Source organism: Engystomops pustulosus, unplaced genomic scaffold (genome assembly GCF_040894005.1).
Source record: "Engystomops pustulosus unplaced genomic scaffold, aEngPut4.maternal MAT_SCAFFOLD_539, whole genome shotgun sequence".
Taxonomy (NCBI): Eukaryota; Metazoa; Chordata; class Amphibia; order Anura; family Leptodactylidae; genus Engystomops; species Engystomops pustulosus.
The window spans coordinates 7,886-32,478 of NW_027285418.1; the positions used below are offsets into that span (position 1 = coordinate 7,886).

The 24,593-nt window shown below is 55.9% G+C and overlaps 1 protein-coding gene across 1 annotated transcript in view; it reads left to right on the forward strand.

Annotated features, from left to right (window-relative positions):
* Positions 1-561: 561 nt before the first annotated feature.
* The window catches only part of LOC140111677 (hepatocyte growth factor-like protein), a gene marked incomplete at its 3' end in the record, with an annotated part of 44,278 nt that continues 20,246 nt past the window's right edge, over positions 562-24,593 (forward strand). Inside the window, exons 1-7 of the mRNA XM_072132402.1 lie at positions 562-911; positions 5,234-5,361; positions 8,098-8,236; positions 21,955-22,067; positions 22,176-22,290; positions 22,391-22,527; positions 23,093-23,213. Coding sequence (XP_071988503.1) covers positions 5,316-5,361; positions 8,098-8,236; positions 21,955-22,067; positions 22,176-22,290; positions 22,391-22,527; positions 23,093-23,213 — 671 coding nt within the window. The remainder of the gene's footprint in view (positions 912-5,233; positions 5,362-8,097; positions 8,237-21,954; positions 22,068-22,175; positions 22,291-22,390; positions 22,528-23,092; positions 23,214-24,593) is intronic.

Genomic DNA, 24,593 nt, shown 5'->3' on the forward strand with positions numbered 1-24,593 from the left:
CCCCTGCACACTACACAGGTAACTGCACATAGTACACCCCCCCCCCCCCTGCACACTACACAGGTAACTGCACATAGTACACCCCCCCCTGCACATTACACAGGTAACTGCACATAGTACCCCCCCCTGCACACTACACAGGTAACTGCACATAGTACACCCCCCCTGCACACTACACAGGTAACTGCACATAGTACACCCCCTCCTGCACACTACACAGGTAACTGCACATAGTACACCCCCCCCCTGCACACTACACAGGTAACTGCACATAGTACACCCCCCCTGCACACTACACAGGTAACTGCACATAGTACACCCCCCCTGCACACTACACAGGTAACTGCACATAGTACACCCCCCCTGCACACTACACAGGTAACTGCACATAGTACACCCCCCCCTGCACACTGCAGTGAATGGGTCAGTACCTCAGGTGTTTGGCTTGGGCGGCGCTGTTAGTCTGTTCTTGTGGATCTGCAGGTGGGTTAATGATGTAATTGGACTCGTCAGGGTTCGCACACGTTCCACAGCTGAGCCCCCCAGTGCTCTGGATGTCATTGCACTTGGGTGGGACCCCAGGAGACCACATCCGGGCATTGGGGGGTCTCTCATCTGACACGGGGGGCACAAGCTCATTAATAACTATGAGGACGTATTTCACACATCAAAACAACTTGTACATAAGTCCTGAATATGGGCTTGTGCTCCGGAGCGGGGGCTTCCGGGGGCCGCATCTCCGAGCCCCTTCTATTGTCAGGAGTCACATGACTCACAGCTGGAAATTACAGGAAAAAGAGGGAAAACAAGATTTTGGTTGCACCTCCTCCTTCCCTGCTGAAACCCAACAACAACTTCTCCTCCTCATCCTCCCATCCATCCTGTACAGCCGGACGGAGGCATCTGCTGAGGTACGAGGCTCCTGTGCAGCCTGCACCCTGTGTCTGGTAACTGGGGAGGGGGCGCAGGGGGCAGAATGTGTTGGGCTGGGAGTAGAGCTGTGCTGGACCTCCATGTGTGGGCTCCCCTCGTCCCCCGGTGCTGGACCTCCATGTGTGGGCTCCCCTCGTCCCCAGGTGCTGGACCTCCATGTGTGGGAGCCCCTCGACCCCCGGTGCTGGACCTCCATGTGTGGGCGCCCCTCGTCCTCCGGTGCTGGACCTCCATGTGTGGGCGCCCCTCGTCCCCCGGTGCTGGACCTCCATGTGTGCCTGCCCCTCGTCCCCGGACCTCCATGTGTGGGCGCCCCTCGTCCCCGGACCTCCATGTGTGGGCGCCCCTCGTCCCCGGACCTCCATGTGTGGGCGCCCCTCGTCCCCGGACCTCCATGTGTGGGCTCCCCTCGTCCCTGGACCTCCATGTGTGGGCTCCCCACGTTCCCCGGTGCTGGACCTCCATGTGTGGGTGCCCCTCGTCCCCCGGTGCTGGACCTCCATGTGTGGGCGCCCCTCGTCCCCCAGTGCTGGACCTCCATGTGTGGGCGCCCCTCGTCCCCCGGTGCTGGACCTCCATGTGTGGGCTCCCCTCGTCCCCGGACCTCCATGTGTGGGCTCCCCTCGTCCCCCGGTGCTGGACCTCCATGTGTGGGCGCCCCTCGTCCCCCGGTGCTGGACCTCCATGTGTGCGCTCCCCTCGTCCCCCGACCTCCATGTGTGGGCGCCCCTCGTCCCCGGACCTCCATGTGTGGGCTCCCCTCGTCCCCGGACCTCCATGTGTGGGCTCCCCTCGTCCCCGGACCTCCATGTGTGGGCTCCCCTCGTCCCCGGACCTCCATGTGTGGGCCCCCTCGTTCCCGGACCTCCATGTGTGGGCGCCCCTTGTCCCCGGACCTCCATGTGTGGGCGCCCCTCGTCTCCCGACCTCCATGTGTGGGCCCCCTCGTCCCCCGGTGCTGGACCTCCATGTGTGGGCGCCCCTCGTCCCCGGACCTCCATGTGTGGGCGCCCCTCGTCCCCGGACCTCCATGTGTGGGCGCCCCTCGTCCCCGGACCTCCATGTGTGGGCGCCCCTCGTCCCCGGACCTCCATGTGTGGGCTCCCCTCGTCCCCGGACCTCCATGTGTGGGCTCCCCTCGTCCCCGGACCTCCATGTGTGGGCTCCCCTCGTCCCCGGACCTCCATGTGTGGGCTCCCCTCGTCCCCGGACCTCCATGTGTGGGCTCCCCTCGTCCCCGGACCTCCATGTGTGGGCTCCCCTCCTCCCCGGACCTCCATGTGTGGGCGCCCCTCGTCCCCGGACCTCCATGTGTGGGCGCCCCTCGTCCCTGGACCTCCATGTGTGGGCTCCCCTCGTCCCCGGACCTCCATGTGTGGGCTCCCCTCGTCCCCGGACCTCCATGTGTGGGCTCCCCTCGTCCCCGGACCTCCATGTGTGGGCGCCCCTCGTCCCCGGACCTCCATGTGTGGGCGCCCCTCGTCCCCGGACCTCCATGTGTGGGCTCCCCTCGTCCCCGGACCTCCATGTGTGGGCTCCCCTCGTCCCCGGACCTCCATGTGTGGGCGCCCCTCGTCCCCCGACCTCCATGTGTGGGCTCCCCTCGTCCCCGGACCTCCATGTGTGGGCGCCCCTCGTCCCAGGACCTCCATGTGTGGGCTCCCCTCGTCCCCGGACCTCCATGTGTGGGCGCCCCTCGTCCCCCGACCTCCATGTGTGGGCGCCCCTCGTCCCCGGACCTCCATGTGTGGGCTCCCCTCGTCCCCGGACCTCCATGTGTGGGCCCCCTCGTTCCCGGACCTCCATGTGTGGGCTCCCCTCGTCCCCGGACCTCCATGTGTGGGCTCCCCTCGTCCCCGGACCTCCATGTGTGGGCTCCCCTCGTCCCCGGACCTCCATGTGTGGGCTCCCCTCGTCCCCGGACCTCCATGTGTGGGCGCCCCTCGTCCCCGGACCTCCATGTGTGGGCGCCCCTCGTCCCCGGACCTCCATGTGTGGGCGCCCCTCGTCCCCGGACCTCCATGTGTGGGCGCCCCTCGTCCCCGGACCTCCATGTGTGGGCTCCCCTCGTCCCCGGACCTCCATGTGTGGGCTCCCCTCGTCCCCGGACCTCCATGTGTGGGCTCCCCTCGTCCCCGGACCTCCATGTGTGGGCTCCCCTCGTCCCCGGACCTCCATGTGTGGGCGCCCCTCGTCCCCGGTGCTGGACCTCCATGTGTGGGCGCCCCTCGTCCCCGGTGCTGGACCTCCATGTGTGGGCGCCCCTCGTCCCCGGACCTCCATGTGTGGGCTCCCCACGTCCCCGGACCTCCATGTGTGGGCTCCCCTCGTCCCCCGGTGCTGGACCTCCATGTGTGGGCGCCCCTCGTTCCCGGACCTCCATATGTGGGCTCCCCTCGTCCCCGGACCTCCATGTGTGGGCTCCCCTCGTCCCCGGTGCTGGACCTCCATATGTGGGCTCCCCTCGTCCCCGGACCTCCATGTGTGGGCTCCCCTCGTCCCCCGGTGCTGTACCTCCATGTGTGGGCGCCCCTCGTCCCCGGACCTCCATGTGTGGGCGCCCCTCGTCCCCGGACCTCCATGTGTGGGCTCCCCTCGTCCCCGGACCTCCATGTGTGGGCTCCCCTCGTCCCCGGACCTCCATGTGTGGGCTCCCCTCGTCCCCGGACCTCCATGTGTGCGCTCCCCTCGTCCCCGGACCTCCATGTGTGGGCTCCCCTCGTCCCCGGAGCTCCATGTGTGGGCTCCCCTCGTCCCCGGTGCTGGACCTCCATGTGTGGGCGCCCCTCGTCCCCGGTGCTGGACCTCCATGTGTGGGCGCCCCTCGTCCCCGGACCTCCATGTGTGGGCTCCCCACGTCCCCGGACCTCCATGTGTGGGCTCCCCTCGTCCCCCGGTGCTGGACCTCCATGTGTGGGCGACCCTCGTCCCCGGACCTCCATATGTGGGCTCCCCTCGTCCTCGGACCTCCATGTGTGGGCTCCCCTCGTCCCCCGGTGCTGTACCTCCATGTGTGGGCTCCCCTCGTCCCCGGTGCTGGACCTCCATATGTGGGCTCCCCTCGTCCCCGGACCTCCATGTGTGGGCTCCCCTCGTCCCCCGGTGCTGTACCTCCATGTGTGGGCGCCCCTCGTCCCCGGACCTCCATGTGTGGGCGCCCCTCGTCCCCGGACCTCCATGTGTGGGCTCCCCTCGTCCCCGGACCTCCATGTGTGCGCTCCCCTCGTCCCCGGACCTCCATGTGTGGGCTCCCCTCGTCCCCGGAGCTCCATGTGTGGGCTCCCCTCGTCCCCGGAGCTCCATGTGTGGGCTCCCCTCGTCCCCGGACCTCCATGTGTGGGCTCCCCTCGTCCCCGGACCTCCATGTGTGGGCTCCCCTCGTCCCCGGACCTCCATGTGTGGGCTCCCCTCGTCCCCGGACCTCCATGTGTGGGCTCCCCTCGTCCCCGGACCTCCATGTGTGGGCTCCCCTCGTCCCCGGACCTCCATGTGTGGGCTCCCCTCGTCCCCGGACCTCCATGTGTGGGCTCCCCTCGTCCCCGGACCTCCATGTGTGGGCGCCCCTCGTCCCCGGACCTCCATGTGTGGGCGCCCCTCGTCCCCGGACCTCCATGTGTGGGCGCCCCTCGTCCCCGGACCTCCATGTGTGGGCGCCCCTCGTCCCCGGACCTCCATGTGTGGGCTCCCCTCGTCCCCGGACCTCCATGTGTGGGCGCCCCTCGTCCCCGGACCTCCATGTGTGGGCGCCCCTCGTCCCCGGACCTCCATGTGTGGGCTCTCCTCGTCCCCGGACCTCCATGTGTGGGCTCCCCTCGTCCCCGGACCTCCATGTGTGGGCGCCCCTCGTCCCCGGACCTCCATGTGTGGGCGCCCCTCGTCCCCGGACCTCCATGTGTGGGCGCCCCTCGTCCCCGGACCTCCATGTGTGGGCTCTCCTCATCCCCGGACCTCCATGTGTGGGCGCCCCTCGTCCCCGGACCTCCATGTGTGGGCGCCCCTCGTCCCCGGACCTCCATGTGTGGGCGCCCCTCGTCCCCGGACCTCCATGTGTGGGCGCCCCTCGTCCCCGGACCTCCATGTGTGGGCGTCGGTCACTGCCTTTGCACGTGGAGGTCGTCCAGGATGTGCCCGGTATCGGTCTGTGGACACTGCAGGGTCAGCGTCTGCCCTCCACCCACATCCTGGAGGACCACAAGGCTCAGCATGCACGGCCTGCTCTCTGTGTGACCATTGACCTGCGTTCTGTGTGTTTCTTTATTTCCGGTCATCGTGGAACGTCATCCGGTTAATGTGTCATCAGGACAAATATTTGTGAAGAGGCGGCAGGGGAGCCGAGCGTCACCTGTCCAGCGCAAGGATCCGAGGCCAAGAAAGCACCTACCATGATGCTGGGACTGTCCACCCTTCTGCTGTGTGCACTGGCTGCAGGTAAGTGACTGGCGGGTGCCGCTCCACACACCGGATCCCAATATATTCACGGCTTCAGTAATTTTTCTTGTAATGAAAAAACACAAAAGAGAAAGAAAAAAATCAAATCATTTTACACAAAACTCACAAAACTGGGTGAAAGTTCTGCCCCTCGTCCTCCAGGACTGGGAACAAGCGCGTCCGGGACCAGCAATGAGGCTCTGCTGCTCCACCGACTGCTCCGGGTCCCCGAGATGTGACAGCGCCTTCTCCGAGCGGCCGAGATCTCTCCACGGGTTCTGTGGGGTCAGGTCCGGACATCACACGTCTCCAGCGCTTTGTCTCCAGACATTCTCTAGGGCTCATTGAAGTGTGTTGTGGGTTATTGTCCTGCTGGAAGACCCCTGACCCCTGAGGGAGCCCCCCCCCCTCCGCCGCGTGTCTGACTGTAGGGGCCCTCCGCCGTGTGTCTGACTGTAGGGGCCCTCCGCCGCGTGTCTGACTCTAGGGGCCCTCCGCCGCGTGTCTGACTGTAGGGGCCCTCCGCCGCGTGTCTGACTGTAGGGGCCCTCCGCCGCGTGTCTGACTGTAGGGGCCCTCCGCCGCGTGTCTGACTGTAGGGGCCCTCCGCCGCGTGTCTGACTGTAGGGGCCCTCCGCCGCGTGTCTGACTGTAGGGGCCCTCCGCCGCGTGTCTGACTGTAGGGGCCCTCCGCCGCGTGTCTGACTGTAGGGGCCCTCCGCCGCGTGTCTGACTGTAGGGGCCCTCCGCCGCGTGTCTGACTGTAGGGGCCCTCCGCCGCGTGTCTGACTGTAGGGGCCCTCCGCCGCGTGTCTGACTGTAGGGGCCCTCCGCCGCGTGTCTGACTGTAGGGGCCCTCCGCCGCGTGTCTGACTGTAGGGGCCCTCCGCCGCGTGTCTGACTGTAGGGGCCCTCCGCCGCGTGTCTGACTGTAGGGGCCCTCCGCCGCGTGTCTGACTGTAGGGGCCCGGGTCTTTTCTTTGAAGGCCTTTTTTTTTTTTTTTTATCCTGTAAACTCCATGTTGATGCATTTTACCTCTGAGGGGCTTTACACTTCTTCATCTAGGGAGGAGCCACAGTGCCGGGGGCTTTACACTTCTTCATCTAGGGAGGAGCCACAGTGCCGGGGGCTTTACAGTTCTTCATATAGGGAGGAGCCACAGTGCCGGGGGCTTTACAGTTCTTCATATAGGGAGGAGCCACAGTGCCGGGGGCTTTACAGTTCTTCATATAGGGAGGAGCCACAGTGCCGGGGGCTTTACAGTTCTTCATATAGGGAGGAGCCACAGTGCCGGGGGCTTTACACTTCTTCATCTAGGGAGGAGCCACAGTGCCGGGGGGCTTTACACTTCTTCATCTAGGGAGGAGCCACAGTGCCGGGGGCTTTACACTTCTTCATCTAGGGAGGAGCCACAGTGCCGGGGGCTTTACACTTCTTCATCTAGGGAGGAGCCACAGTGCCGGGGGCTTTACAGTTCTTCATCTAGGGAGGGGCCACAGTGCCAGGGGCTTTACAGTTCTTCATATAGGGAGGAGCCACAGTGCCGGGGGCTTTACACTTCTTCATCTAGGGAGGAGCCACAGTGCCGGGGGCTTTACACTTCTTCATCTAGGGAGGAGCCACAGTGCCGGGGGGCTTTACACTTCTTCATCTAGGGAGGAGCCACAGTGCCGGGGGCTTTACACTTCTTCATCTAGGGAGGGGCCACAGTGCCAGGGGCTTTACAGTTCTTCATATAGGGAGGAGCCACAGTGCCGGGGGCTTTACACTTCTTCATCTAGGGAGGAGCCACAGTGCCGGGGGCTTTACACTTCTTCATCTAGGGAGGAGCCACAGTGCCGGGGGCTTTACACTTCTTCATCTAGGGAGGGGCCACAGTGCCAGGGGCTTTACAGTTCTTCATATAGGGAGGAGCCACAGTGCCGGGGGCTTTACACTTCTTCATCTAGGGAGGAGCCACAGTGCCGGGGGCTTTACACTTCTTCATCTAGGGAGGAGCCACAGTGCCGGGGGGCTTTACACTTCTTCATCTAGGGAGGAGCCACAGTGCCGGGGGCTTTACACTTCTTCATCTAGGGAGGAGCCACAGTGCCGGGGGCTTTACACTTCTTCATCTAGGGAGGAGCCACAGTGCCGGGGGCTTTACACTTCTTCATCCAGGGAGGAGCCACAGTGCCGGGGGCTTTACACTTCTTCATCTAGGGAGGAGCCACAGTGCCGGGGGCTTTACACTTCTTCATCTAGGGAGGAGCCACAGTGCCGGGGGCTTTACACTTCTTCATCTAGGGAGGAGCCACAGTGCCGGGGGCTTTACACTTCTTCATCTAGGGAGGAGCCACAGTGCCAGGGGCTTTACACTTCTTCATCTAGGGAGGAGCCACAGTGCCGGGGGCTTTACACTTCTTCATCTAGGGAGGAGCCACAGTGCCGGGGGCTTTACACTTCTTCATCTAGGGAGGAGCCACAGTGCCGGGGGCTTTACACTTGCGGCGCAAAGCGGATATCGTCGGGAAACCTGACAAAAATGCGCACTGTGGACCCTTAGTAAATGAGCCCCATGATTGGCTGCTGCTCTGCGTCAGGTGATTACTATGACTCGGTGACTCGGGGGGTTGAATATATATGCAGGGCACACGCCGTAGACATTGGGGGGTCCCGCATGTTGGTGACTTGGGGGCGGGGGGGGGGGCCTGGGTGAATATATATTACTAATGATCCCGTGTCTGTGCCCTCAGCCCAGCGCAGCCCCCTCAATGATTACCAGAGATCCAAGGCCACCGAGCTCATCCACCTGTACGAGGGGAACCTCAAGGAGGAGATCAAGGAGGACGTCCATGTCTGCGCCAAGAAGTGCTCCGACCTCCTGGACTGCAGGTGGCGCTCTACAGGGTGCAGAATATGGGGGGTGGAGAGGAGTGCGACCTCTATGTTATCTTCACGTAGTAATGAGAGGATCACACACAGAGTCTATAGACACAATAGAACAGAATAGTGAGTGCAGCTCTGGGGTATAATACAGGATGTAACTCAGGATCAGTACAGGATAAGTAATGTCATGTATGTACACAGTGACTGCACCAGCAGCAGAATAGTGAGTGCAGCTCTGGAGTATAATACAGGATGTAACTCAGGATCAGTACAGGATAAGTAATGTCATGTATGTACACAGTGACTGCACCAGCAGCAGAATAGTGAGTGCAGCTCTGGAGTATAATACAGGATGTAACTCAGGATCAGTACAGGATAAGTAATGTCATGTATGTACAGTGACTGCACCAGCAGCAGAATAGTGAGTGCAGCTCTGGGGTATAATACAGGATGTAACTCAGGATCAGTACAGGATAAGTAATGTCATGTATGTACACAGTGACTGCATCAGCAGCAGAATAGTGAGTGCAGCTCTGGGGTATAATACAGGATGTAACTCAGGATCAGTACAGGATAAGTAATGTCATGTATGTACACAGTGACTGCACCAGCAGCAGAATAGTGAGTGCAGCTCTGGGGTATAATACAGGATGTAACTCAGGATCAGTACAGGATAAGTAATGTCATGTATGTACACAGTGACTGCACCAGCAGCAGAATAGTGAGTGCAGCTCTGGGGTATAATACAGGATGTAACTCAGGATCAGTACAGGATAAGTAATGTTATGTATGTACACAGTGACTGCACCAGCAGCAGAATAGTGAGTGCAGCTCTGGGGTATAATACAGGATGTAACTCAGGATCAGTACAGGATAAGTAATGTCATGTATGTACACAGTGACTGCACCAGCAGCAGAATAGTGAGTGCAGCTCTGGAGTATAATACAGGATGTAACTCAGGATCAGTACAGGATAAGTAATGTCATGTATGTACACAGTGACTGCACCAGCAGCAGAATAGTGAGTGCAGCTCTGGGGTATAATACAGGATGTAACTCAGGATCAGTACAGGATAAGTAATGTCATGTATGTACACAGTGACTGCACCAGCAGCAGAATAGTGAGTGCAGCTCTGGAGTATAATACAGGATGTAACTCAGGATCAGTACAGGATAAGTAATGTCATGTATGTACACAGTGACTGCACCAGCAGCAGAATAGTGAGTGCAGCTCTGGAGTATAATACAGGATGTAACTCAGGATCAGTACAGGATAAGTAATGTCATGTATGTACACAGTGACTGCACCAGCAGCAGAATAGTGAGTGCAGCTCTGGGGTATAATACAGGATGTAACTCAGGATCAGTGCAGGATAAGTAATGTCATGTATGTACACAGTGACTGCACCAGCAGCAGAATAGTGAGTGCAGCTCTGGGGTATAATACAGGATGTAACTCAGGATCAGTACAGGATAAGTAATGTCATGTATGTACACAGTGACTGCACCAGCAGCAGAATAGTGAGTGCAGCTCTGGGGTATAATACAGGATGTAACTCAGGATCAGTACAGGATAAGTAATGTCATGTATGTACACAGTGACTGCACCAGCAGCAGAATAGTGAGTGCAGCTCTGGAGTATAATACAGGATGTAACTCAGGATCAGTACAGGATAAGTAATGTCATGTATGTACACAGTGACTGCACCAGCAGCAGAATAGTGAGTGCAGCTCTGGAGTATAATACAGGATGTAACTCAGGATCAGTACAGGATAAGTAATGTCATGTATGTACACAGTGACTGCACCAGCAGCAGAATAGTGAGTGCAGCTCTGGAGTATAATACAGGATGTAACTCAGGATCAGTACAGGATAAGTAATGTCATGTATGTACACAGTGACTGCACCAGCAGCAGAATAGTGAGTGCAGCTCTGGGGTATAATACAGGATGTAACTCAGGATCAGTACAGGATAAGTAATGTCATGTATGTACACAGTGACTGCACCAGCAGCAGAATAGTGAGTGCAGCTCTGGGGTATAACACAGGATGTAACTCAGGATCAGTACAGGATAAGTCATGTCATGTATGTACACAGTGACTGCACCAGCAGCAGAATAGTGAGTGCAGCTCTGGGGTATAATACAGGATGTAACTCAGGATCAGTACAGGATAAGTAATGTCATGTATGTACACAGTGACTGCACCAGCAGCAGAATAGTGAGTGCAGCTCTGGGGTATAATACAGGATGTAACTCAGGATCAGTGCAGGATAAGTAATGTCATGTATGTACACAGTGACTGCACCAGCAGCAGAATAGTGAGTGCAGCTCTGGGGTATAATACAGGATGTAACTCAGGATCAGTACAGGATAAGTAATGTCATGTATGTACACAGTGACTGCACCAGCAGCAGAATAGTGAGTGCAGCTCTGGGGTATAATACAGGATGTAACTCAGGATCAGTACAGGATAAGTAATGTCATGTATGTACACAGTGACTGCACCAGCAGCAGAATAGTGAGTGCAGCTCTGGAGTATAATACAGGATGTAACTCAGGATCAGTACAGGATAAGTAATGTCATGTATGTACACAGTGACTGCACCAGCAGCAGAATAGTGAGTGCAGCTCTGGAGTATAATACAGGATGTAACTCAGGATCAGTACAGGATAAGTAATGTCATGTATGTACACAGTGACTGCACCAGCAGCAGAATAGTGAGTGCAGCTCTGGAGTATAATACAGGATGTAACTCAGGATCAGTACAGGATAAGTAATGTCATGTATGTACACAGTGACTGCACCAGCAGCAGAATAGTGAGTGCAGCTCTGGAGTATAATACAGGATGTAACTCAGGATCAGTACAGGATAAGTAATGTCATGTATGTACACAGTGACTGCACCAGCAGCAGAATAGTGAGTGCAGCTCTGGGGTATAATACAGGATGTAACTCAGGATCAGTACAGGATAAGTAATGTCATGTATGTACACAGTGACTGCACCAGCAGCAGAATAGTGAGTGCAGCTCTGGGGTATAACACAGGATGTAACTCAGGATCAGTACAGGATAAGTCATGTCATGTATGTACACAGTGACTGCACCAGCAGCAGAATAGTGAGTGCAGCTCTGGGGTATAATACAGGATGTAACTCAGGATCAGTACAGGATAAGTAATGTCATGTATGTACACAGTGACTGCACCAGCAGCAGAATAGTGAGTGCAGCTCTGGGGTATAATACAGGATGTAACTCAGGATCAGTACAGGATAAGTAATGTCATGTATGTACACAGTGACTGCCCCAGCAGCAGATAGTGAGTGCAGCTCTGGGGTATAATACAGGATGTAACTCAGGATCAGTACAGGATAAGTAATGTCATGTATGTACACAGTGACTGCACCAGCAGCAGGATAGTGAGTGCAGCTCTGGGGTATGATACAGGATGTAACTCAGGATCAGTACAGGATAAGTAATGTCATGTATGTACACAGCGACTGCACCAGCAGCAGAATAGTGAGTGCAGCTCTGGGGTATAATACAGGATGTAACTCAGGATCAGTACAGGATAAGTAATGTCATGTATGTACACAGTGACTGCACCAGCAGCAGAATAGTGAGTGCAGCTCTGGAGTATAATACAGGATGTAACTCAGGATCAGTACAGGAGAAGTAATGTCATGTATGTACACAGTGACTGCACCAGCAGCAGAATAGTGAGTGCAGCTCTGGAGTATAATACAGGATGTAACTCAGGATCAGTACAGGATAAGTAATGTCATGTATGTACACAGTGACTGCCCCAGCAGCAGATAGTGAGTGCATCTCTGGTGTTGCTCGTTAACTGTCTGTTGCTGTGAGAGGCTGTGTGCTGCTGCTGCTCTGAGCTCCAGGAATAATCCTCCTCCACCTGGGGCCTGCTCTCTCCTCTCCCAGGGAGGGGGTGGGTTTCCAGGCATGAGCCAGAGCGGCAAGCCCCAGGCTCCTGCTTCCCGGGCCAGGCCGGCGGGGGGCAGGGGTAGCCAGCTACCGGCCAGCGCTATGGAGGACTCAGGGGTGAGACGTTCCACCAGGAGTCGTAGTAATACTGCTCCTGCTCCCCCTGGGTCCAGTGTAAAGAGGCAAACCCAGAAGCTGGATGTCCATGATGGTGCGGGTGAGAGCGGTCCTTCCGGGGCTGGAGCCATGAAGCGGAGTGCTCACAGAGGTAAGGCTGACCATGCGGGGGGAGGCTGGGCGGTGCAGGGGCCCCGGGAGTCTTTGTCCACCTATGCCTCCCGGGTCCAGAGCCACCTCTGTGAGTACGAAGAGGCGACTAAGACCATCAGGAGGCTCCGGGAGGAGCTGCGATGTGCCCGCGCCAGGGCGAACACAGCGCCTAAAAAGCGCAAAATGGAGGTTAAAGGAGAAATTAATCACCTAAAAGCTGAGATTGACAAGCTGACAAAAAGAAAGACCTTTATTTGTGAGAACAGTGGGCCGTTTCAGGAAAAACTGATTAATGATGACCGATTTGCTCAGATGGCTGATAACAGAGAGCAAAGGCTGAAGGGGTTGCAGCCTGTGAGCCAGGTGGAGGAGGAGGAGGATGATGATGATGATAACGAGCAGCAGTTCCCACCTGGCGGCCTGCAGGAAGATCAGCAGGCCTCGTGTAGTGGGCCCCCTGCAGGACAGCCAGCAGTAACACCTCGCTCGGGGGAGGACAGTGACACCGGCAGCCAGGGAGGGGCGCTCATGGCAGAGATCCGGCTGCTCGAGTCCCCAGTGCGCATGGAGAACTTTTCTTTTGGTGACGAACTCCCAGAGGAAGCCGCTGGGGGGAGCAGCCGGAGGAAGAGTAAGAAGACCAGGCCAAAGCAGCAAGAAGAGGTGAGATTCATCTTTACCCCCCTCCCTGTAAACCCCCCCGGGCAAAGCGCAGGGTCAGCTCACTGTGCAAGCCCTGCTACCCAAACCCCCCCGAGTTCTGCTGTGGACCCGGTGCAAAGGTGCAGGGAGATTACAGGTGTGACATCTGATGTGGCGATGGGCTCCGTCTCTGTTTGTGGTAACAGTGGGGGAGCAGGGGAGACATCGGCCGCAAGGCCGGACAGTCAGGGCGGCTCGGCAGTGGCGATAACATCAAAATCCAGTGCTGTGGTGCGTCCCCTGGTGGGAGGGGGGGATAGCCCAGCACTGGTGGCAGCTTCCGGTGCCTCGGCGCCTCTTCATGCTGTTGCCGCTGATCACTTAGTTGAGGGGCGGCGGCAGTGTGGAGGGGTCGCTGAGGCTGAGGGCTCCGGACCTCCCAGACAAAAAGTGTTATTCTGCGTTGGTGTTGGGGATAATTTGAATTCTGTGGAAATTGAAGATCAGCGGCGCCTCACACCGGCTAAAGAACAGCGGCGAATGTTACCAAGCCCCAGGAGAAGTAAAATAACATCTGCTACCGATGATGCGGAGGGCACAAGTGTGACACAAGTTGGGGTCCCCTCTGGGCGATGCGCTGTGGGGGGACCCCCGTCCTTTGTGCCTGAAGATGCGGAGGTGGTCATGTCCCCTGATGTTGTTGCTGGTCCAGCCAGTGTGAGTGGTGTCAGTAATGTTGTGGTGGATAATGTGAATGGTGTGAGTAGTGGAGAATCTTTGCCAGCTTTGGGGGTGGGTGATGGAGTGACTGGTGGTGTGGGTGGCGCGGCTGAGTGTAACATGCAGGTGGGTAGAGTTAATGTGGTGGGTGCAGGGGTTGGTCTGGTTGCTCCCCCAGTGGCGCCCCCCGTTAAGAGCTATGCCAGTGTCGCTGCTGGGGGAAGTGGGGTTCCATCATCCTCGTCTCTGGGCTCTGGGGACGGCTTTTTGCAACGGCGCCTCCTGCAGGCCTTACAGAAGGGAGAAAGGACGATCAATGTAGCGGGGCAGGAGGTTGATTTGTCGTTTTGGATAGAGAGGCACGGCCTGTCTGCCTTCCGAGAGCAAAAAGGCAGGGAGACATCATGGTCGCTCCCGACAACCGGGCCGGGTGCTAACCGTAGGAATGTGGTCCGTCTTCGGTGGCGTGGCAGTGATGTGTGTCCCCCTCGGGCACGGGTAGTTGAGCTGCTGCTGAAGATGGACTTCAAGGCGGCTGACATCTTTGCTTTGATCCATCCCTATGGTACATCTGAGTTTGATGTCAGCTTTGTTCGGCCGGAGGGGCTTGAGCTCTTCTGGTCCAACTATGAGCTGAGATACAACGAGCCCGGGTGGCGGGACTTTGCTGTGCAAGCAGTGTCCCGCCAGAGCGAACTCAAGAAAGTGACTGTTCTTACCCGTAACGAATCACTATCTTGCTTTGACATCATGACCTGGATGAATCGTTATGGAGAGGTACTGGGAGTACCAGAGAAAAATCGTGATGAGTATGGTATCTGGTCAGGGGCCTGGACCTTCATGGTGAAGTTGAGGCGTTCAGGTAACTCAGTCGCCCACATCCCTTCATCAGCCTTCCTGGGGAGGGATCGGATCCTGATCTTCTACCGGGGGCAGCCTAAGCTGTGTCACAGGTGCGGTGACCCCACACATTTCAGCGCAAACTGCACCGTGCAGAAGTGTGCGTTGTGTGGGGGTGTCGGCCATCTCGCTGCATCCTGTACAGGGCAGATTAGGTGTAACCTGTGTGGTGATCTCGGTCACCCGTACAGTCGTTGTCCTCTTTCCTTCGCTAATGCAGGCTCAGCCTCAGCGGATGAAAGCCATGAGGCTGAATCTGCTGGGGAGGGGACTAGCAGAGGTGGAGGAATGGAGGGGCCAGGGAAGAAAGACAGGAAAAAGACGCCTGCCCAGCTAAGGCGTCTAGAGAAGCGTCAACAGGAGAGAGAGCGGGGGGAGTCTCGGGCTGCTGGGACGACCTCTGGCGCTATCCTGGAGACCACACCTGTCGCTGAGGCCCCAGGGGATGATGTACTGGATGAGGAGGTCAGGAGGATCGAGAGAGAGGAAGGTGCCACGTCCTCAGACTCCTCCCATTATGAGAGTATGGACGAGGATAATAGGGCGTGGCTAGAGGAAAAGCATAAGCGTGGCGCCAAAAAGAAGAAAAGGGGTAAAAAGAAGGGAGGTGTAAGATCTTCTCCCACCCTGACTAAGATACCCAAGGAAGGTGCAACCGACCCCCCGCTGGTCGAACTTTCAAATCGATTCCTGGCCCTGGATGGAGCCTCTCCTGCCGATGGAGGGGCTGAGGGTGAAGGGCCAGAGGTGGCGGAGCCTGCGGGGGGGTGCCGAGTCTCCCCCTGGGGAGTCGGGGTCCTCAGGAGGGGAGACTGGCCCAGAGTCTGGAGACGAGGATGAGGGGGCAGGTCCTGGATCTGCCCCTGAAGCATCAGAGGTGCGGGAGATGGACACCACAATATGTCTAAAAAGGGGGTGTTCATTTCCCGAGGGTGGTGGTAAGATGGGTAAAAAGAAAGCCGTCTAACTCAATCACTCATGATGGCGGCACCCACTCCGTTGACACTGGCGTCCATTAATGTCGCCAGCATTAAGTCTGATGCGGCTAGATTTGCAGCCTTTGATTTTCTTGGCCGTGTTGAAGCCGACATTTTATTTTTGCAGGAGACCAGGCTGCCAGATTTGGCGGCCGTGTTTAAAGCTAAGAGGGAATGGAGACACGGGCCTTCCTATTGGTCTCTTGCGGCCGAGCCGTATAGCGGAGTGGCGGTCCTTTTTACCGCACCGGTAGAATGCCGACGAGTTATTGAGTTAGAAATGGGGAGGTGCCTGATCCTGGATGTCCTCATGAAGGGACAAGAACTTCGCCTAATTAACATCTATGGTCCCCAGTCCAAGTGGGACAGGAAGTGTCTCTTTATGAGGATCAAGCCCTACCTTTTTACAAGTCGGCAGGTGGTCTTTGGAGGGGACTTCAATGCTGTCACGAGGTCCCAGGATAGGGGAGGTTCCAGAGACACGCTGACTTATGATAGCGTCGCTCTTAATAGCATAGCTAGTGAGGCTCGCCTGGTGGATGTCCACATCCGGCACACCCCAGGCCACACGGGGTTCACCTATTATAGGGGTAGCTGTAGGTCTAGAATAGACAGGTTTTATTTAAAGGAGGAAGCCATTTCTTCACCAGTTTCTGTTGTTGAGGTGGAGTTCTCCGATCACTGTCTAATTTTGTTTTCTCTGAATGTTACAGAGACCCCCCGGATGGGAAGAGGCTACTGGAAGCTCAATTCGTCTCTCCTGGAAGAAGCGGAGATAAGACAATCCTTTGAGGACTTTCTTCAGAGCCAGGTACCTTTGTTGGGCCTTTGTAGCAGTAAGTCAGAGTGGTGGGAGATGCTCAAGAAAAGGGTGGCGAGATTCTTCCGCCAGCTCTCGAGCCTCAGGAGCCTGGACAGGTACCGCCTGTATCAGGGCCTGAGGAGGAAACTCGAGCATCTCGTCTCGACTGGAGGTAGTCGTGAGGACATCTCCAGAGTGAAATCCTTGCTGAAGAGGTGTCAGTACGATAGACACGGGAAATACCGCTCGCCCGACCCTTACAGAAACTGCAAGATGTCAGTGAATGGTAAAGTTGTCACGGGACTGGTTGACAGTACGGGATCCCTGAAAAGGTCCAGATCAGGGATTCTGGAGGTCATCAGATCCTTCTACTCGCACCTCTTGGGCAGGAAGGATCTAGATCGGGATGTGATGTCGGCTTTCCTGGCTGAAACTGTCCCTGAGCCAGGAGTAGACCCCTCTCTTGATGTTTTGACAGAGATGATCAGGGAAGAGGAAGTCAGCCTGGCGATTGAAGGGCTCGCCCTCAAGAAATCGCCAGGTCCGGATGGCTTAACATCCGAGTTTTATAAGACCTTTAAGGACGCCTTGGTTCCCCTCTTGACTGAGGTATTCAATGAGTGTCTTTCCTCGGGCACTCTGCCGAAGTCAATGAGGAGGTCTGCCCTGATCATCCTGTCAAAGGGTAAGGACCGATCTCGTATTGAGAACTGGCGTCCCATAGCGCTTCTCAATGCGGACAGAAAGGTTTTGGCAAAGGTGCTGTTTAATCGGCTGGTGCAGTTTGCGCCCCGGCTCCTTTCGGGGACCCAGCACTGCTCTGTTCCAGGCCGCAGTACATTTAGTGCTGTGCTTTGTGTCCGGGAGGCAGTGGAGCAGGGCAGGGCTGGTAACTGGAAGGGGTACTTGCTGTCCTTGGATCAGGCAAAAGCGTTTGATCGGGTTGACCACGAGTACCTCTGGTCTGTCCTTCTGAGGTATGGCCTGCCGGGGGAGTTTGTCAATTGGCTGAAAGTTTTGTACGCAGGGGCAGAGAGTTTCCCGCTTGTGAACGGTTGGATTGGCCGCTCTTTTGAGGTCGGGTCTGGTGTTCGCCAGGGTTGTCCTCTGAGCCCACTACTGTACGTGTTCGCGATCGACCCATTCCTTAGGAGGGTTGATCGTGGGCCGTTGGTGGGAGTCGGGATGGATCGGGCAGCACCGGAAGCCACTCTGAGGGTGGTAGCGTATGCTGATGATGTCACCGTTTTCGTGTCCTCGGGAGGGGAGGCGCAATGGGTGATGTCAGAGGTTGACCGCTACTCAGAGGCTTCTGGGTCCAAGATCAACCGGGATAAGTGTGAGAGTCTCTGGCTGGGAGAGGGAGGTCCAGGCTTTGATCTCCCGGACACTCTTCCAGGGCCCCAGGACTCTGCCAAAGTTCTCGGCATCGAATTTGGCCAGGGGGATTACCCCATGCAAAACTGGGACGGCAGGCTTAAGATCGCCGCCCAGAAGGTGGACCAGTGGAAGGGTTGGTCTTTGACCCTCAGAGAAAGGGTTAATCTGATCAAAACTTACCTGCTCCCGTTACTGATTTATCTGGGCAGTGTGTGCATGTTGCCGGAACCCCTCTGGACTCGGGTCTACAGTCTGTTCTTCCAGATGTTATGGGGGAATAGGCTGAACCTAATCAAGAGGGAGGTTACTTACCGCACGAGGAGACAAGGAGGGTTGTGTATGGTCAACCCTGTGGTGTTCCTAGTGAATACCTTTCTTAAGATCAATGTAGCAAACCTCTGGAAAGAGAGGGCTCCTCCGTGGGTATACTCCTGCAGGGGATGGTTTCGGCCTTTCTTCCAGGAATGGGAGACAGGAGGGCAAGTGAAGGATCTCCGTACACCACATGGGCATCTTCCGGCTTACGCTACCCCGGTTCTGAAGGTGATTCGCCGGTGGGGTCTGGGAATGTGGGAGATCAGGACCATGTCGAGGAAACTCCTTGACAAGAGGGTTCTGTTGACCCATTTCCAGAAGCCTCTGGCCCTCAGGGATTGCCCAAGTCGGGATCTGAAGGTGGGTTTGAGTTTATTGAATTCTATCAGGATCCCCTTGAAGTTTTGGGACGTGACTTGGCGCTGCTTCCATGGAAAGCTGTGTGTGAGGGACAATCTGAAGTGTAGGAGCTCTGAGGAAAGGGGTTGTCCCCGGGAGGAGTGCGGTGGTCTGCTGGAGAGCATGGACCACTTCCTGCTTCATTGTCCCTTTAACACAGAGGTGTACCACCGGGTGGGCGCTTCCATCCATTGGCCCGGGTTGGCCGGTCTCTCCTATGCGGAGTGGGCCTATGGAGCATTCAGAGGCCTGGGTGGCCGGGACCGCTGCACGTTATTCCTAGTTAGCCTAGTGGTCAGGTACCACACGTGGAACGCACGGTGTTTAGTATCGACGCAGCGTAAAATCCTCCCGGTGGATGAGGTGGTTAGGAACATTCTGGGTGACCTGGTGAAGGTGCGCTCTCTGGAGTATGAGAGGCTGGGCACGGGGAGGACCTCTCTCCTTAGTGTCCCTTAGTCTGTCCTCTCCCTCCTGGTGAAGGTGTGCTCTCTGGAGTACGAGAGGCTGGGCACGGGGAGGGCCTCTCTCCTTAGTGTCCCTTAGTCTGTCCTCTCCCTCCTGGTGAAGGTGCGCTCTCTGGAGTATGAGAGGCTGGGCACGGGGAGGGGCTCTCTCCTTAGTGTCCCTTAGTCTGTCCTCTCCCTCCTGGTGAAGGTGCGCTCTCTGGAGTATGAGAGGCTGGGCACGGGGAGGACCTCTCTCCTTAGTGCCCCTTAGTCTGTCCTCTCCCTCCTGGTGAAGGTGCGCTCTCTGGAGTATGAGAGGCTGGGCACGGGGAGGGCCTCTCTCCTTAGTGTCCCTTAGTCTGTCCTCTCCCCCTCTCCTGATGAAGGTGCGCTCTCTGGAGTATGAGAGGCTGGGCACGGGGAGGACCTCTCTCCTTAGTGTCCCTTAGTCTGTCCTCTCCCCCTCTCCTGATGAAGGTGCGCTCTCTGGAGTATGAGAGGCTGGGCACGGGGAGGGCCTCTCTCCTTAGTGTCCCTTAGTCTGTCCCCCCCCCCCCTGGTGAAGGTGCGCTCTCTGGAGTATGAGAGGCTGGGCACGGGAAGGGCCTCTCTCCTTAGTGCCCCTTAGTCTGTCCTCTCCCCCTCTCCTGATGAAGGTGCGCTCTCTGGAGTATGAGAGGCTGGGCACGGGGAGGGCCTCTCTCCTTAGTGTCCCTTAGTCTGTCCCCCCCCCCCCCTGGTGAAGGTGCGCTCTCTGGAGTATGAGAGGCTGGGCACGGGAAGGGCCTCTCTCCTTTGGAGGGGGTTCTCCTTTAGTGCCCCTTAGTCTGTCCTCTCCCTCCTGGTGAAGGTGCACTCTCTGGAGTATGAGAGGCTGGGCACGGGGAGGGCCTCTCTCCTTTGGAGGGGGTTCTCCTTTAGTGTCCCTTAGTCTGTCATCTCCTCTCCTGGTGTTGGGCTGAAGCTGACACAGTAGATTTTTGTTTTGTGTTCTGAGCATGTAGTGATGTTGAGCTTGCAGGCGCCGAACCTGGGCTTTATGTGGTTTGTATTTATGTTGTTTAGACTTTATTTGTATTCTGTTTTCTTTGTTATGTTGTAAATACTGTATATATTGTATATATTGTATATAGTGGGGTTTGGGACATAGTGTTAGGTTGGGAGGGGGGTGATGGTGGTGGGACTTATGAACTGACCTTGGACACTGGTCTGGACTACTTAACGCAAACTTTGGACGTTAGACCAGTGTCTGGGGGGAAGGGGAGGGTGCGGGCGAGGGATTTAGTTTAGTGTTGTGTGTATTATGTATTATGTGTTTGTTATTATATATTTATTAAAAAAATAAAAAAAAATGGGTGTGGGGTGGTTTGTTATTAGAGGGTGTGGGGTGGGTTTATGTATATTTATATTCATTTATGTTTATTTGTGGGTCTGGCTTGTCTTATTGTTTATTGGTTTGGTTGAGGGTGTGACAATCTGTTGGGTGGGGGTTGTAGTATTTGGTGTTTTTACATTTTGGTGTATTTTAAATTATTGTTTTTGCTAGGAGTGAATGTGGCTGGACCAGCAGGTAAGATATTGTATATATTTTGTATATATTATATATTATGTTTGGTTTGTATTGTTATGTTTTTTATTTTTATATAAAATAAAAGATCTACAGGATGTAACTCAGGATCAGTACAGGATAAGTAATGTCATGTATGTACACAGTGACTGCACCAGCAGCAGAATAGTGAGTGCAGCTCTGGGGTATCATACAGGATGTAACTCAGGATCAGTACAGGATAAGTAATGTCATGTATGTACACAGTGACTGCACCAGCAGCAGAATAGTGAGTGCAGCTCTGGGGTATAATACAGGATGTAACTCAGGATCAGTACAGGATAAGTAATGTCATGTATGTACACAGTGACTGCACCAGCAGCAGAATAGTGAGTGCAGCTCTGGGGTATAATACAGGATGTAACTCAGGATCAGTACAGGATAAGTAATGTCATGTATGTACACAGTGACTGCACCAGCAGCAGAATAGTGAGTGCAGCTCTGGAGTATAATACAGGATGTAACTCAGGATCAGTACAGGATAAGTAATGTCATGTATGTACACAGTGACTGCACCAGCAGCAGAATAGTGAGTGCAGCTCTGGAGTATAATACAGGATGTAACTCAGGATCAGTACAGGATAAGTAATGTCATGTATGTACACAGTGACTGCACCAGCAGCAGAATAGTGAGTGCAGCTCTGGGGTATAATACAGGATGTAACTCAGGATCAGTACAGGATAAGTAATGTCATGTATGTACACAGTGACTGCACCAGCAGCAGAATAGTGAGTGCAGCTCTGGAGTATAATACAGGATGTAACTCAGGATCAGTACAGGATAAGTAATGTCATGTATGTACAGTGACTGCACCAGCAGCAGAATAGTGAGTGCAGCTCTGGGGTATAATACAGGATGTAACTCAGGATCAGTACAGGATAAGTAATGTCATGTATGTACACAGTGACTGCACCAGCAGCAGAATAGTGAGTGCAGCTCTGGGGTATAATACAGGATGTAACTCAGGATCAGTACAGGATAAGTAATGTCCTGTATGTACACAGTGACTGCACCAGCAGCAGAATAGTGAGTGCAGCTCTGGGGTATAATACAGGACTGCACCAGCAGCAGAATAGTGAGTGCAGCTCTGGGGTATAATACAGGATGTAACTCAGGATCAGTACAGGATAAGTAATGTCATGTATGTACACAGTGACTGCACCAGCAGCAGAATAGTGAGTGCAGCTCTGGAGTATAATACAGGATGTAACTCAGGATCAGTACAGGATAAGTAATGTCATGTATGTACACAGTGACTGCACCAGCAGCAGAATAGTGAGTGCAGCTCTGGAGGATAATGCTGGATGTTGATGTGTTTAGGTCCTTTGATTATAACCTGAGGTCTCTGAGCTGTCGGCTTCTCCCGTGGACACAGAATTCTGGTCAGGTTATTCTACAGAAAAATATCAATTATGACGTTTACCAAAAGAAAGGTAAGCCCCGCCCATTATTGGCGTCTAGCAAAATCACAGTGCTACCCCCTCTGCAGCCCCGCCCCCCTTTTCCTGCAGATCATCGCCTCTTCTCTTGGCTCTCCCCAGATTATGTCCGTGACTGTATCGTGGGTGACGGGTCGTCTTATCGCGGGACCGTGTCCAAGACCAACAGAGGGAAGACGTGTCAGCAGTGGAGGCTGAAGTTCCCCCATGACCACAAGTAAGTCCACCCCTCCCTCCCCCATGGTGGCCCTTGTGATGTCATCTAAGTTGTGATGTCATCATCTTACAGCGATGTCATGTGACTTTCTTCCATGCAGATATTTCCCAACTGCTCAGAATGGGTTGGATGAGAATTATTGCCGTAACCCGGACCGTGACCCCAGCGGCCCCTGGTGCTACACCACCGATAAGAGTGTGCGCCACCAAGTGTGCGGCATCAAGAAGTGCGAGGAGGGTGAGTCACCTCTAGTGATCACATCAATGCATAGGAAGCCATATACCGGAGGCCCCCCCCCCCTCCTCCTCTTCCCGGTAGCTGCAGCGTTGCATGCTCTGATGTCTGCGGCTGGTTGCAGGACGTCCTCCTCTTCCCGGTAGCTGCAGCGTTGCATGTTCTGATGTCTGCGGCTGGTTGCAGGACGTCCTCCTCCTCCCGGTAGCTGCAGCGTTGCATGCTCTGATGTCTGCGGCTGGTTGCAGGACGTCCTCCTCTTCCCGGTAGCTGCAGCGTTGCATGTTCTGATGTCTGCGGCTGGTTGCAGGACGTCCTCCTCCTCCCGGTAGCTGCAGCGTTGCATGCTCTGATGTCTGCGGCTGGTTGCAGGACGTCCTCCTCTTCCCGGTAGCTGCAGCGTTGCATGTTCTGATGTCTGCGGCTGGTTGCAGGACGTCCTCCTCCTCCCGGTAGCTGCAGCGTTGCATGCTCTGATGTCTGCGGCTGGTTGCAGGACGTCCTCCTCTTCCCGGTAGCTGCAGCGTTGCATGCACTGACTTCCCCGTGTATCTTCTGTCTCCTGCAGATTTCTGCCTGAATTGCAATGGAGAGGATTATCGGGGATCCCTGGATCGCACGGAGTCGGGCAGAGAGTGCCAGCGCTGGGACCAGCAGAGCCCCCACCCCCATCCCTACAGCCCGGACAAGTAAGTGGCTGCCTCAGGGGCTCCATGCAGGGTGTGACTGGGGAGGGGGGGCACATCATGATATGGCGCCAGCCGGGGGGTCAATGGCCACGTACACATCACATGACCCTCCGGCTGCCGCCAAATTATGGTCCGGAATCTGCGGCTAATGAGGGGAAAGATGAGAAGTTTCTCTTTACTTATCAGGAAAGCAAAGCCACAAACATGAGGTAAGTGGCCACTGGGCTGGAGAGTGTCTAGCACTATATAGGTAGGTTATACCATGCAGAGGGTATATAGCGCCACACTGAGGGTATATAGCTCCACACTGAGGGTATATAGCTCCACGCAGAGGGTATATAGCTCCACGCAGAGGGTATATAGCGCCACGCAGCGGGTATATAGCGCCACACTGAGGGTATATAGCGCCACACAGAGGGTATATAGCGCCACGCAGAGGGTATATAGCGCCACGCAGAGGGTATATAGCGCCACGCAGCGGGTATATAGCGCCACGCAGCGGGTATATAGCGCCACGCAGAGGGTATATAGCGCCACGCAGAGGGTATATAGCGCCACGCAGAGGGTATATAGCGCCACGCAGCGGGTATATAGCGCCACGCAGCGGGTATATAGCGCCACACAGAGGGTATATAGCGTCACGCAGAGGGTATATAGCGCCACGCAGCGGGTATATAGCGCCACGCAGCGGGTATATAGCGCCACGCAGCGGGTATATAGCGCCACGCAGAGGGTATATATAGCGCCACGCAGAGGGTATATATAGCGCCACGCAGAGGGTATATATAGCGCCACGCAGAGGGTATATATAGCGCCACGCAGCGGGTATATAGCGCCACGCAGAGGGTATATAGCGCCACGCAGAGGGTATATAGCGCCACGCAGAGGGTATATATAGCGCCACGCAGAGGGTATATATAGCGCCACGCAGAGGGTATATATAGCGCCACGCAGAGGGTATATATAGCGCCACGCAGAGGGTATATAGCGCCACGCAGAGGGTATATAGCGCCACGCAGCGGGTATATAGCGCCACGCAGCGGGTATGTAGCGCCACGCAGCGGGTATGTAGCGCCACGCAGCGGGTATGTAGCGCCACGCAGCGGGTATATAGCGCCACGCAGAGTGACCAACATTCAAATAAAGGCAGCACAGTGAGCAAAAGGATTGTAATCCCGTGTGGGTGCAGGCTCCAGGGATTCGACTCAAAACCCCAGCGGATATCCAAAATTTGTAGACAGAAGAGCAGCACTCCTTGGTATTGTGGAAAGTACAGTGCCACGTTTCGGCTGGCGCAATGCAGCCATCTTCAAGCAATGTGAATGGAGTTACATGCCGGGTATAAATAGCCCCCCAGGATGTGACATCATCAGTGGTCAT